We start from the raw sequence: 13,171 nt of genomic DNA on the forward strand, positions 1-13,171 counted from the left end.
GCACATAAAGAAACAATTCCATATTCACCCATACAATACCTCTCACTCTCCTGGAGCACTCATTCATACAATACTTACACAATGCATATACATTATGACTAGAGCCATGTACGGCCTAAAGCACATAGAATATCTCAGTTCTAAATGTAACATATCTCTACATCAAAAGCAGGTCTCTGTATTTACAGCAGATGATCTCACTCTGCAGATGGGGCTTTTGCTTGAAGATCCTTTTGTTAGTGTATGCGAAGATGCTCAAGATGTCAAATTATTTATCAAATTAGGAGTGTATCTACAGGAAGATCTGTCTGATTGTGTGCGAGGATTCTAAGGCAATAATAGTAGTTGTTCCACAGGAATAGCACTGCCATTGCAACCCACTTTCCATCGGAGCAGTAAAGCCTTCCTTCTCCAGATGCAGCCAGGTATAGCGAGACATTCATGATCTGCAAACTGTTGGCTCAAAAGTCTAAAAATTCTTGGTTTGTTTGTTAGTTTTTTTTTTAATGTTCATGGAATAGCACCATAGAAATTCACACTTGATATCAAAAAGATCCTGGGTCTGTTTCATTCTGCTTTTTTCACCATCATGGATAGTCTTGCTCTTAGGAAAAAAACCTAACAAAAACCTCTTTGGGAAACTTGTCTTTTGGACACTACTGCAGCGTCATTTCTGAGTAACTGAATCCAGCAAATAGCTCATTCACAAAAAGGTCCAAAGAAATAAAGCTTAGCAGTGGTTTCAAATGTACTGCTGAAAAAAATTCAGTAGGAGGAGTTTCAGATGATCCTTGACCATTTCTCTTCTTCATGGATACAGATTTTGATTCAGGACAGGTTTTCATTTCAGTCTCTTTCTATATTCAGTGCAAAATAAGAGCACATCATCGGAGATAGCTTACTTAACCAGTAAACCAAACATTTTCAGATGCTTACACCATTAAAATTCAGTCAGCTAGTGATTGGTCACTAGTGATGACTGATGTAACAGTTCAGACTTCTCAGTCATTAGTTAAACAAAATACTCTATAGATCAGTTATGTTTCAGAAGTAGGATTTTCCAGTTTCAAAACACTGATAACCTGATATGACAGGTGAATTCGTAAAAAATACAGAACAATGCAGGAAGGCCTTCCCATTTTGTATTTTCTTCCAAGTCCTTGTACATACCGTACGCAGGATTCAAAGTCAAAACAACTAGGTAGAAGGACAGTATTTGAGTGTGTGACCTAAAAGAGCTTCTTTTCCTTCTAGACACCATACAATTGTCAGAAGGAAGAATGATCTAGAGGGTCACTTCCCCTGAATGAAACTGATTGAATCCACACGTGGGGTTCTAGCAAATACTGGACCATGAACAAAAGCTTTTCTTTCTCCCTGCATGCCAAGTCCTTTCACAAGCTCTGCAGAGACAGTCAAGTATGGAGCCTGCACATCGTCCTCTTGACTATTCCACTGGGATAGGTGATTTTCTTTTATTTTATTTCATTTCAGTATCTGGTATTGTAAGTCAGCATTTCAACTGAACTTATATTAATCATTTGTGCTAATAACTTCGGTTTTTTAAAAAAATGACACACCTTCCTTCCTTTCACTGCGTGTTCTTTCTTTCTCACTCTTTTTTTCTGGCATGGAGGTTCTTGTGTTATTTTTTGGTGTGCACGCTATCTGGATATTTTATACTTCTGTATCGTATATGAAATCCTTTCTTGTTGATTGTATCATCAGTGTGAAAGTGAAGTAAAAGAGATTCTCCTGCTGAATAAATTTCTTCTGGTGGCTAAAATAAATTAATAAAAAGAAAAAAAATTATCTGTCCACTCTGTGTATTCATACACTATTTTTCTCCTTACAAATATTTCTCCTTTCCTGCTACACTTCATCATGTAATTCCACTGTGTCTCATACAATGCCATCTGACATGATCAGACAGAACAGTTCTATCTCATTTTGCTCTCACTTATAGGCTAGAGGCAGACTGAGAAATACCCTAACTCCTAGTTTTTCTCTAGTTCTGCTGGAGAAAGAAAGTGACTGGGCAGAACCATATATAGTATTCTAAATTTGGATAAAAACCAGAGGCCAATACCTATTTTCTATCTTATTCTTCACAGCCTTCACAATGTCCTATTTTATTACTGAAGCATATTTATCAGAAGTATCAGCTGAACTACCAAATCCTTCTTCTAAAGTTGAGAAGGTGGTAATAAGGACTAACATATATATTTTTCCCATTCCAGTTTGGATAATTTTGCATTTTATTTTCAATAGATATTCTATTTAATTGTATCTATCCTATGTGGCATCTGAAACCATTCATTTACATCTTATCAGAACCAAACCACCACCAATGCAAAACCATTCCACCCCAAGCCCCCAAAAGAAGAAAATAATTCAGCCCATTGTCTGTTTTGCTGCCCTTCTGCTTGTAAAATACAGTAACAAAGAAAAATATTGTTTTGTGTGAATTAGTAGACTTTAGTGAATTAGTAGACTCAGTTGTAGCATTTGCCTTAGAATATATCCCCTACAGCTCAAGTGGAAGCACCTTTTGTGCATCATTAATTAGTGTTCAAAAATGCACTAAAAGGATTTAAGCCAGTTTACAGGTAACTTGTCCGAATGACTAAGATGTTTGATCCAGCTCAGAGGCTGAAAAAAGTGACACATAATTACTTAAGAGCTCCTGTCATCTTATATAGTCTTTGAAGCCTTTTACCTAGGCAAAGAGTATATGTACAAAAGTGTGCCTGCACTGGCACACATAAAAAGAATTGATGAGGACTTGTGGGATCATTGCACCAGTTTTCCCAAGGCAGGCAGCCAGCAGACCAATGCAAGTCTAAAATGAGAAATAGGATACAGCATTTTCAGGGTGTCCTCTGGCCAACTTCCTCCATGTCTTACAGTTAAAATGTGCCAGAATGCATATAGGATTTCATGGCTTAAGGCCCATATTAATCACCCAAGTTAGGAGCATATTTTTTTTCCTAAATTCAGACTTAAAAGTTGATGAGCATACTATAAATACTTCCCAGCTGCCCCTCCTACTTTAAAATGTGTATTCTTCCCAATTCAAAGAACTTTAATGTAATTATTTTCAACACTGCTGCACTTCCCTCTATATAAGGAAAAAAAGTTGGTAATTTTAATTTGTATGCTGATAAACATGCCACTGCCAGCTCCTTAAAGGTTAACATTACATTATAATAATTTGGACAAAAAATATATGAGAATTTATTGACGAAAATATTTCACTACTACTACAAGCCTGCAAATTTATCCATTAAAATATGAAGTAGATAATCTAGTACCTTTACTATAAGGTGTGGTAACTGAATTTCATGACCCTTACCTTCCTCTGCCTTGTCTTTCTTATTCTTTATATAGAAATGAAAAAAAAAAAAAGTTTCTACCTACTTACTTACCCCAGACCCACAAAATCGGCCAAGTCTCACTGCTGTCTTATCATGACCGTCAAAAAGCTCCACGTAGTCGTAGCCACAGTCTGCCTCTTCCTCAACCTCGAAAGTCTGGAACATCAACTCGACGCGGGCGCCGCGTTCGGCCACCAGCAGCCAGTCGCAGTCGGCCTGCACCGGGTAGTTGTTATCACCAAACTGAGCATGTGAGTACAGGTCCTTGGGCTTCAGTTCAGCTTTCAAACGACCACCACACTCTAAATGGAGGGGGGGAAAAAAGATGAAAAAGCTTATTCAATGCAAATGTGTGTTTTCTTTTCATAGATGCGCAGTCACATTCTGTGACTGCACACAGGCTGTGTGCATTTTAATGTCGCAAGCATGTTAATCAAACAAGCTGAGAGAGAAGTACTACACAGTATGAATAGAACTCCATCATTCTGAGTTTTCTTATATAAATTCTCTTCTATAACTAGAGAGACTTGAACATAGTTCATAATTTTCAACTGAAAGACAAAGACAGGGAACACCAAAGGAATGTGGCTTAAGCAGTATGACAGTCTTTGAGTAGGCACTGGAAAGATTCCTGTGGCCAGCAAAACAGTTGCTGTAAGGGTATCCACATTTCAGTGGTGGTGCTTCCACAGGAGTTGATGACACTGTTTGCAAGTGATAGGGGAGGATCAAATCCAGCCCACTCATACTCGGTGATTGAATGCAAAACTTTTTTGTTTCACAGTAGTGTCATCTCTAACCATAACATGGCATCTGGAGAGCCAGCTCAATACTAAACACCACTGCAAAGTTTGCTGCCTTGTTTGCTGTGCAGTTCATGAGCAGGCCTTTCTCTGTAAAGGAGTGGGTCAGGAGAAAGCTGCTGCTGCTACCAGATAGAGTCTTGTATCTGAAAGCCTGTTCTTGAGGCAAGCCTTTGGCAGGAGATGCATGCCTTTTGTCAAAACCATTATTTTAGCATAAATCTCTATTTGTATGCAGTTGCAAAATGGATGTAGGGCTTAGAGCTTGTTTATAACTGCTCAAAGAGTTCAAAATTTAAATATGAATTAGCTCTAGTGTAAAGGTGAATAAGGTGTAAAACAAATAAGTAACAGTGTCATTAGAATTCAATGAAGAACAGATGAAAATTGTACTTAAGAAAAAAATGCATTGTTTCCAATATGCATCATATTTCCAAAAGGTGGGTGCAGGCTTTGTTACTTTACATGTACGAATATTTCAATGCAAACAGAATAATTCTGTTTTCGTTTCTCATCAAGAACAAATCATCTTTTACAGCACTTGATAAAAACATCAAGTGCAAATGAGCTTGAACAAAATACTGAGAATCACAAGTTGAGATTTTATTTTTATAAATAAATAGATAATTTTATGTGCATTTAAAAACACGTAGATATTATTGATTGATCATTTTAGAGTAATCTGAAACAAAGAGCAAGATTCAAATCTTTCTAAGCTTTGGTGAAGAGACACTTTGAATTTTACTTCACCGACTCCACCCACACTAAACATGACCAATTGCACTATTATGTTGCAAGGAGTCACATTTCAGCTAAGAGTTAGTAACTGTAATGACCAAATCCTTACTTTTTAAAAAGAGTGGGTTTTCTTCTTAATAGGGTAATGAAGGAATAAAACCAGGAAATATAATTTATAAGCAATCCATTATGCACGAGTAGTTCATAATGAAATTTCTTTTTTTTGCTCTTAAAGAAAAAATAAGAGCACATGATAACACATTGGCAAGAAAGATAGTTCAAACAGTTATTTCTCATTGATATTCTAATTTACTGTTTTTTCTCCCTATTCTGAATTTCATTTGGGGTTTTTTGTTGTTGTTTTTGGGGTTTTTTGGGTTTTTTTGTTGAGGGGAGAGGGTTTTTTTGGGTTTATTTTTTGTTTGACTGGACTCTTGCCAACATTAGGAACATCTCACTGCCTCAGACACCAAACAGCTGCAAACAAGACAACATTTAATGAACTGTCTGCATTCTTTCCCTCTGCTTGCTACAGAGGACAGGAGCTTAAAGGAAAGTTGTAGCCATACAGCCACAGAAAATGGCAATTTCTCTTCCCCTGCTCTTCTCTCACAGATTATAGCCTCATATTTTAGAATAGAAATTACAAGCCAAATTTTCAGCTTCTTAAGTTTCTTAAGCTGTAGTTTCAGAAGCCTACATTTAGCCTGCTCAGCAAGGCTCTGCACTGGGACACAGGGACAGGCACAGAGCAGAGCTGTGCAGCACTGCCTGCTTAGCCTTGCTACTGGAGCTGGCCCATTGTGGTTTCCATTGTGCAGGCACAGCTGCCCTGCTGTAGGCAGGTGTTTGCTCCTGACTGCAAGGAAATATGTCCAACTTGTAAAACCGTGGTCATCTGGTACCTTCAGTGAAAGACTCTTTCTAGATCATCTAAGGCACAAAAACCCTCTCATGTTTCATTACCTTTCTGGGGACTTTGAGGCTTCTTTCAAAGGTAAGAACAAATTGAGCGGTAGTTTCCTGATCGTTTAACAAGCCAGAGAGTTGGGAAAAGCTTAAACCCACACCATCTGAACTAATGAAACAAGAGTATAAATTTGATTCAACACTCCTATACTGAACTATTATATCTATTTTGGAAGCAACACAGGCATCTAAACTGAGTGACATCTGAGATATCCAAATTTGTTTGAGACGTCCTCCCAGCATTGACAGATACGAATAGGACCTACAGTAGATCTGAAACCTCCTAGAGCAGTGGCTGGAAGCCAGGCACCATAAATGAAGCTGTCCAAAAGAGAACTAGATGCCTGAGTTAGGGCAGACAGATCACTCCCTGAGCAATGATGTTTAATGTTCTGTCAGGAGCATTTTTATGAATTCCTCTTGGATGGGTTATGCCTTTTCTGAGAGGGGAAAATATGACAGAATTTCCTTCTAAAACTGTGCTGCACTTTCAAAACAGCATTTTATAAGTTTTGCTCCACCCAAGGAAGCCTTTCTAGCCAGTTTATTTTTTAAGCTTTACTGTATTTGCTGCTACATTTTTATCCTGTTTTCTGAAATATTATATGGAAATTTTGAAATCAGATAGCACTTCAAGCCAAAAAGCATCATAGAAGGGAAATTATCATTGACAGCATCCACTGGAATAATAAGGGGCCATTAAATGATGAAGATGCCAGGAATGCAGCAGGAGAGACAGCTCTGGGCACAGAATCCAGCTACTCATTCACTGCTGTTGTGTTACAGCAGTCCTTTCAGTGAGTTTTGCTAACATGTTAGAAGTGACGGGAGCAGCTTCCTCAGCACTCCCTGTCTGTCTGCACAGGTATACAGGATCAAACACAACCTTGTCTGCTCCCATTGCACACCATCAACCATTTTTTCCAAGAAAAGATGAACCAAGGGAATACAATCCTCTGCCCATACACTTATTAGGTTTCTGCTCATTCACATGTGCCCACAGCACAGGGGTAAAATTCTCACAGAATTCTCACAGAGTCTGTGTTTGGCTCAAGGCTGGAGGAGGAGAGTGTGAGACCTGAGCTGTTCCTCATTCAAACCCCATCTCCAGGTACATGCCAGAGGTGAGGGCTCATCTCAGGGAGCAGTCTGTGCAACAGCCACTGACAGAAATAAATGTCCTCTCTTAAGGAGGCAAACTTTGTAGTTTTTTATAGCATTCTTAAAATCTGGGTAGATTTTATTTTTCTCAGTTTCTCAGAAAAGCACATGCTTGTCCATGCTATAAATGTTTTTATATTTAAGACACATAAAATTCAGCAGGTCATAACAAAACTTGCAATCTTTAGAATTTAGGGAGTGTACATCTGAACTTTGTTCACATACTGATTGCTTCAGTTCTGCAAACTGAAAGTGAGGACAATAAATGAAACAGCAGTTTTACCATACCTGATCTAGCAAGAGTTCTGACCTTTAATTATATACCCTAAGGTAATTAAAAATGGGTAATTATTACTTCCATCAAAATTTTCATCTAAGGGGAAATGTTACTATGGTATGGAAAGCAAAACATTGCATGCTTGTAAAACAGGATTTTTCACAAGAAAAACAAACTGAGTTACAGGTAGCCAAACTTTTCACTTTCAAGGCCCAGATCATAAAGATTTCATATACTGTTGTCTACTGTCTTTCTCGGAAAGGGAAATTAAATTACTAAAGATTTTGAATTATTCAGAACAAATCAGAAGGAAAAAAAAGACAAAATTCCAGCACTGATATATATGAGGATTTTTTTAGCTGAGCATTACACATCAACTTGATGGATATTTTGGGTAATATCATATTACACTAACCTTGTAACATTACAGTTACATTATTATATATTATTATATATTATATAGATAATATATTATTAATATAATTATATGTATCTATAATACATAATGTTATATTATATATAATATATATAATTATATATTATTAGATTTTATTACAATGTAATTAAACTCACTACCTTTATAATTCTATTCATAACTATTGCCTGTCATTAAGACTTATCTCCCAGAAGATATATTTATTAACTATTTTCTGAATTATCCATTTCCTGGATAAATAAGAACCAACTCTGGAAAGTAAAGACAGACATTATAATTGAAGATTAAAATAAACGTCAAAAAGCCCCAAATCCCCTTGTTTTACTGCAGGCACTGGATGTTCAGAGGTTCAGCACTAGAGGCCACTGTAAGCCAAGAAACATCAGGGGAAAAATCTTTACACTGAAAATGTCCCAAAAACTCTATAAATGCAATTACAAACCACTGTTTCCAACTTCAATGACTTCTGCCAAACAAGAAAATTGATTGGTAAATATGAAGAATATTATATTCTAAAGGTCCTAAAAAGTCTTTAATGTTGTTTTTTCCTTATTCTTCTTTGGTTTGTCTTTCCTTTTAAGCACTACAGGAAAGAAATATCTGTTTACACGAAACCCAGATTTTTGTTCAAGTTAGAACAGGAAAGTAATGGAGGTGCATCACATGTCCCAGTTAACTGTTCTCATTACAAATACAGTGAAAAGATATTCAATCTTTTATGATCTCAAGTCATGAATCCTGAGGAACCTCATTTCTTATCTGACTCTGTTTCAACACCTTTTAATTTCTCACCTATGAGGGAAAGAGAGACAGGGAGAAAGGAATATCTAAAATATTAGAGAACACTTTCTGCAATCTCAGACTTTTCCTACTGGGTTTAAGGCCTCATTAGATACAGCTGTTACATCTGTGAACTCATCCCACTCCTACAAACAAAAAAAAAAAGTCTGCATATCTACCACTAAAGAACAATGGGTAAGTTATTAGTAAAAAGCACACCCTGATCTCTGACCTGTAGAGTGAGTTGCTTGGAAGCCTTTTCTTTGAACTGAAGCATCAGAAATAAAGCGGAGGAACATTTTGTTTCCAGTAGCAATGAGAGGATCTGGTATTTTATTGCCACATAAGCGTCCCAGGATTGGCGATTTTTCACTTTCACCATCAAACACTTCCAAGTGGTCATAAGCACATTCTTGATGTTGCTCTATTTCAAATTCATTGAATGTCTAGGGGAAAGAAAAGCAAAATTACCCATTGTGGGACTGTATTTACACGGTACATACATATATGTTAATATGTTGTAGAATACAAGGATGCAGTTAAAAGGACAGATTTAACATTACTGCTTCTACAAGCCTGTAGAGTTGAAGAACATATTGATCTTATTGAAGTTTTATTGGAAAAAAAATTAAGACACTGAACTTCAAGAGTGCATCATCCTTCATACAGAAAGGGATTAGCATCTTTATAACAACTACTACCTATAAGAGAATATTAAATCTAGAATACTACTGCCTTTCTGCTAAATTTGCACTGTTTTTAGGATTATTCCAAATTTCACAGAGCATTCAAAACAGCAAAAAGTCAGAAATTACTATTCCTTGCATTGTTGAGGATTGATTGAAACATCTGCAAAGCATAATGGCTCCCCCCCTGCCCTTTTCTAAAACCTACATCACACTGCAACTAAAGCCTCTGAGAATGACTTTTCCACGTGAAGTTTTATGCATGAAAGTTGTATTTTCTAATCTATTATTTAGAAATTTGTTTCCTATTCTTACAACTTAAAGATGTTTCAGGCTTCACCCTTCATGCTAAGGTCACATTTTTACTAGCAAAAGCATTGTGAGAAACAACAAAATTGTGTTAATTGTTTGTTGGAACAAACTTCAGGCATTTCCAAAAAGTGTATGCCATGCCTGACAGAAACTGTTAACACACACACAACTAATATCCATATTTCAGATCAGGAAGACTATCTTCCAAGACTAGAATGATATAAAAAATGTTATTTCAAGGGGACATCTAAGATTTTTCAGATAAGACTTTTTGACCAGGGCTAAATTTCAACTACCCTGAAGCTTAATATCTGGTAATTTCTCCCCATGTAAACACTGTGAAGGCAATATACATCTTTGTGAATTTTGTATAGAGTAAGCAACAATTTAAGGTGCAATTCAAAATATATTTTGTTCAACAAAACAGCATAAAACCACCAAGTACACATGCTTTCATGAGTAGTCATGTTTATGAAAAAAAACCCAGAAGGCCCCAAACAAAACCCCATAACCCAAACAGAATAGGATTAAGAAAAGGAATAAAACTGAACTATCAAATACTGAGCAAACATCACAATTAAGCATTCTCTCTAGTACACCAAAACAAATCTGACCTACCAAATCACTTGTGGAACCCTGAGAGTGTGAAATGAAATGGTAATTTATATTGAAAGCTGACCTAAAGAGATAACACAATTTTTTTTCCCCAGAGAACTTCAATACTCAGAATAGCGCTTATTTTATGTGAAGAACTGTGTGATGCAGCGAATGCAGGTTCACTTCATGGTGGAAGTTTGGGGTTTACATTACGGGATTGAAACTGCAGAGGCAATGAAAACAGCTGTACAGCCATCACTCCTGCTGCTCTTAAATTGTGGTCAGCCATCCCACTTTTATGATGCCAACTATGTGTTGTCATTCATACCAAAACAAAATCTGATGGATTAAGAAAACCCCAGAAAGCTGAGAGACTAAGTCTCAGTAAGGGTGTTACTTAACAAGAGTGTTGAGTCAAGCCAGCTTGGAATCAATGGGAGCAATAGACATGATCCAAGAGCAGCCTGCAGAAATTCATTTTTTTAGAGGAAAATTAGATCTGTTTTGTTCACTTCTCAGCAGCATGAAAAAACACCCAACAAAACCAACCCTCTCCAGGAAGCATATCTCATTATGAACTGCAAGGCACACCTATTATTTTTAATCTTTGACTTCTCACTGGGATTCCCAAGCCTGCCGAAGCACAGTACATGTTATATTGGGTCACTCAAACATGACCAGAAAAAGTCCTAAATCTGTGGTGGGTATAGCAATCTATTCTAGCAATTCCAAAGAGAATGCAAAGAAAACTTGCTTTTTAGAGGAAAATCTGATCTTAGCGTGCATAGTCCTTTAAAATCAAAAAATATCTGATATTTTAAAATACCCAGTCTCAGTTTTTTAAAGGTCAGCCAGTTCCTTGCAGGTTTGAAAGAGGAGAACTGACATAAACTTCCCTTAACCATAACTGAATAGTTGCTGCCAACAGAGTTCACAAATTATCTAATAAAGTTTTTAGTATAATTAAATCACACCCTCTCTTCCTGGGACAAATACTTTTGAATTCCTACCCCACCATGACTATTTTAACTCCATGTGATATGTCTCCTTAGTGGGAATGGTACTCAGAAATGTTACATATAGCTTCTGACCATCCAGCCCTTTCTATCTGCAGCACTCAACCAAGTAGATAGGTTGGTGGCTCTTATGGACAGCTGCCTGGAGGGGACACTTAAGTCTGTCTCTTACAAACATCTGGCTGATTAGCTCATGGAAATCAGTCTCTCTGCTATGTACATTTTCAAAGCCATCTTTATCTACATGCTTCATTTAAAAGTTCTGAAGTGCATATCCTTTTTTTTCACAGACTTTTTAATTGCATGAAATACTTGAATTTAGCCCGTTCAGGAAGACACTTTTCAATGGTTAGCACAGTGAGGGCAATCACAATAAAAGATTAGTTTCTATGCACACACCCATCTTGGAAAAGAAAGTACAGCCTCACAATTCTTGTGGTTTGTTATCATGAAGTAACCAATCCACTTCATCAATTTGAACAAGAAAACTATGAAAAGTAAACTTAAACACTGTGTGAAAGAAAAACTAATCATCCAATGTGGAATTACGGTGTTAATATTATTGATATGGGACCTTGCTGTATTGCACAACTTAAAGATATTGTACACACAGAATTTAGTAACTGACCCTACTGGTTTGCACAGAAGAGCAGATCTCAGACTCTAAATCATGGAGTAATTGTTGAAAATTCTATCTAGTAAAATTCTGTATATTTTTTCAGTTCCATTGGCAAAAGCCAATTTAAAATATCTTTTCTTTCTAAAGTAGACCATGGAATATTTGGCTGAAGATATCGGAATGTTGGAATTTCGCCTGCTGTGGGTATAAATATTGGAAAAGCTTTTACAGTAACATGCCTATACCTGGCTGGCTTTAGTTTATTCAGCCAGTACAAAGAACACTTGCTCAGAAGCAGCAGTAAGAAGGCTGCTTGATTTAGAAACCTATTTTTTAACCCTTGGAATGGACAGAGCATGCACACCACTCATTCTCCACCATCACCATGCCTTCCAGTACAGTTCAACTGTTTTACTTTTGGCAAACAGGGATCAATACACAATCCCACATCAGCACCATTAAGAGGAGTGGTTTAATCCCAGGCAGCAGCCAAGCCCCACACAGCTGTTTGCGCACTGCCCCACCAGTAGGACTGGAGAGAGAATTGGAAGTGTGAAAGACAGAAAACTTGTAGGGTGAGATGAAGACATTTTAATAGGGAAAGCAAAAGCAGCTCACACAAGTAAAGCAAAATAAGGAATGAATTCACTGCTTCCCATGAGCAGGCAGGAGTTCAGCCATCACAAGCGCCCCACCACCACTCCAAATACCATGCCCTTCCTCCTTCCTCCCCCAGTTTGATATCCTGAGCATGACGTCTATGGTCTGGAATATCCCTGTGGTCAGTTTGGGCCACCTGTCCTGGCTGTGTCTCCCCCCCAGCTTTCTCTGCAACCCCAGCTTCCTTGCCACCAAAAAAAGCCTTGGTTCTGTGTAAGCCCTGCTTAGCAATAGCAAAAACATCTCTGTATTATCAACATTGTTCAGCACAAATCCAAACCACAGGCCCATATCAGACACTGTGAACAAAATTAATTCTACCCCAGCCAAAACCAGGACAAGGGGTTAGGATTTGCTAAGGTCAGCAGTTATGAGATTGGAATACACCCTTCATCCCTGCACAAGTACTGCCTATTGCTTCTACCTCTGAAACAGAGATATCTCTCTCCTTAACTTTATGTGCTCCAAAACAGTTGAAAAATCAATTTAAGAAGTTTAAATATATGTAAGGCCAGATTTTGTTGTGGCTGTCCTGCAAGTAAGCTGCAGAAGACATACTGGGGCTGAGCTCAAAGCAAAAACCCTATTGGCAAGACTGTGCCTTTGGCCTCATACAGAGGCCACATAACCTCAGTAAACCTGCAAAGCCACCTAAGCTCTCCTAGGCCTGTCTTTGGACACCAGCACTGCCCTCAGCCAGCTGGACACCGAATTCACAAATCTACTCCAGGCTGCTCTTC

At 37.6% G+C, this 13,171-nt stretch overlaps 1 protein-coding gene across 1 annotated transcript in view; it reads right to left on the bottom strand.

The window, feature by feature from the left end:
* Nucleotides 1-497: 497 nt before the first annotated feature.
* Nucleotides 498-13,171, bottom strand: part of TLL1 (tolloid like 1) — a 123,722-nt gene continuing 111,048 nt past the window's right edge. The window contains exons 19-21 of the mRNA XM_054295679.1: nucleotides 8,774-8,987; nucleotides 3,429-3,679; nucleotides 498-1,780 (exon numbers count right to left, since the gene is read on the bottom strand). Of these exons, the coding sequence (XP_054151654.1) occupies nucleotides 1,646-1,780; nucleotides 3,429-3,679; nucleotides 8,774-8,987 (600 nt within the window). The 3' untranslated portion in view covers nucleotides 498-1,645. The remainder of the gene's footprint in view (nucleotides 1,781-3,428; nucleotides 3,680-8,773; nucleotides 8,988-13,171) is intronic.

This window comes from Melozone crissalis, unplaced genomic scaffold, assembly GCF_028551555.1.
Source record: "Melozone crissalis strain CALT ecotype California unplaced genomic scaffold, PUWL_Pcris_2 ptg000006l_1, whole genome shotgun sequence".
Lineage (NCBI taxonomy): Eukaryota > Metazoa > Chordata > Aves > Passeriformes > Passerellidae > Melozone > Melozone crissalis.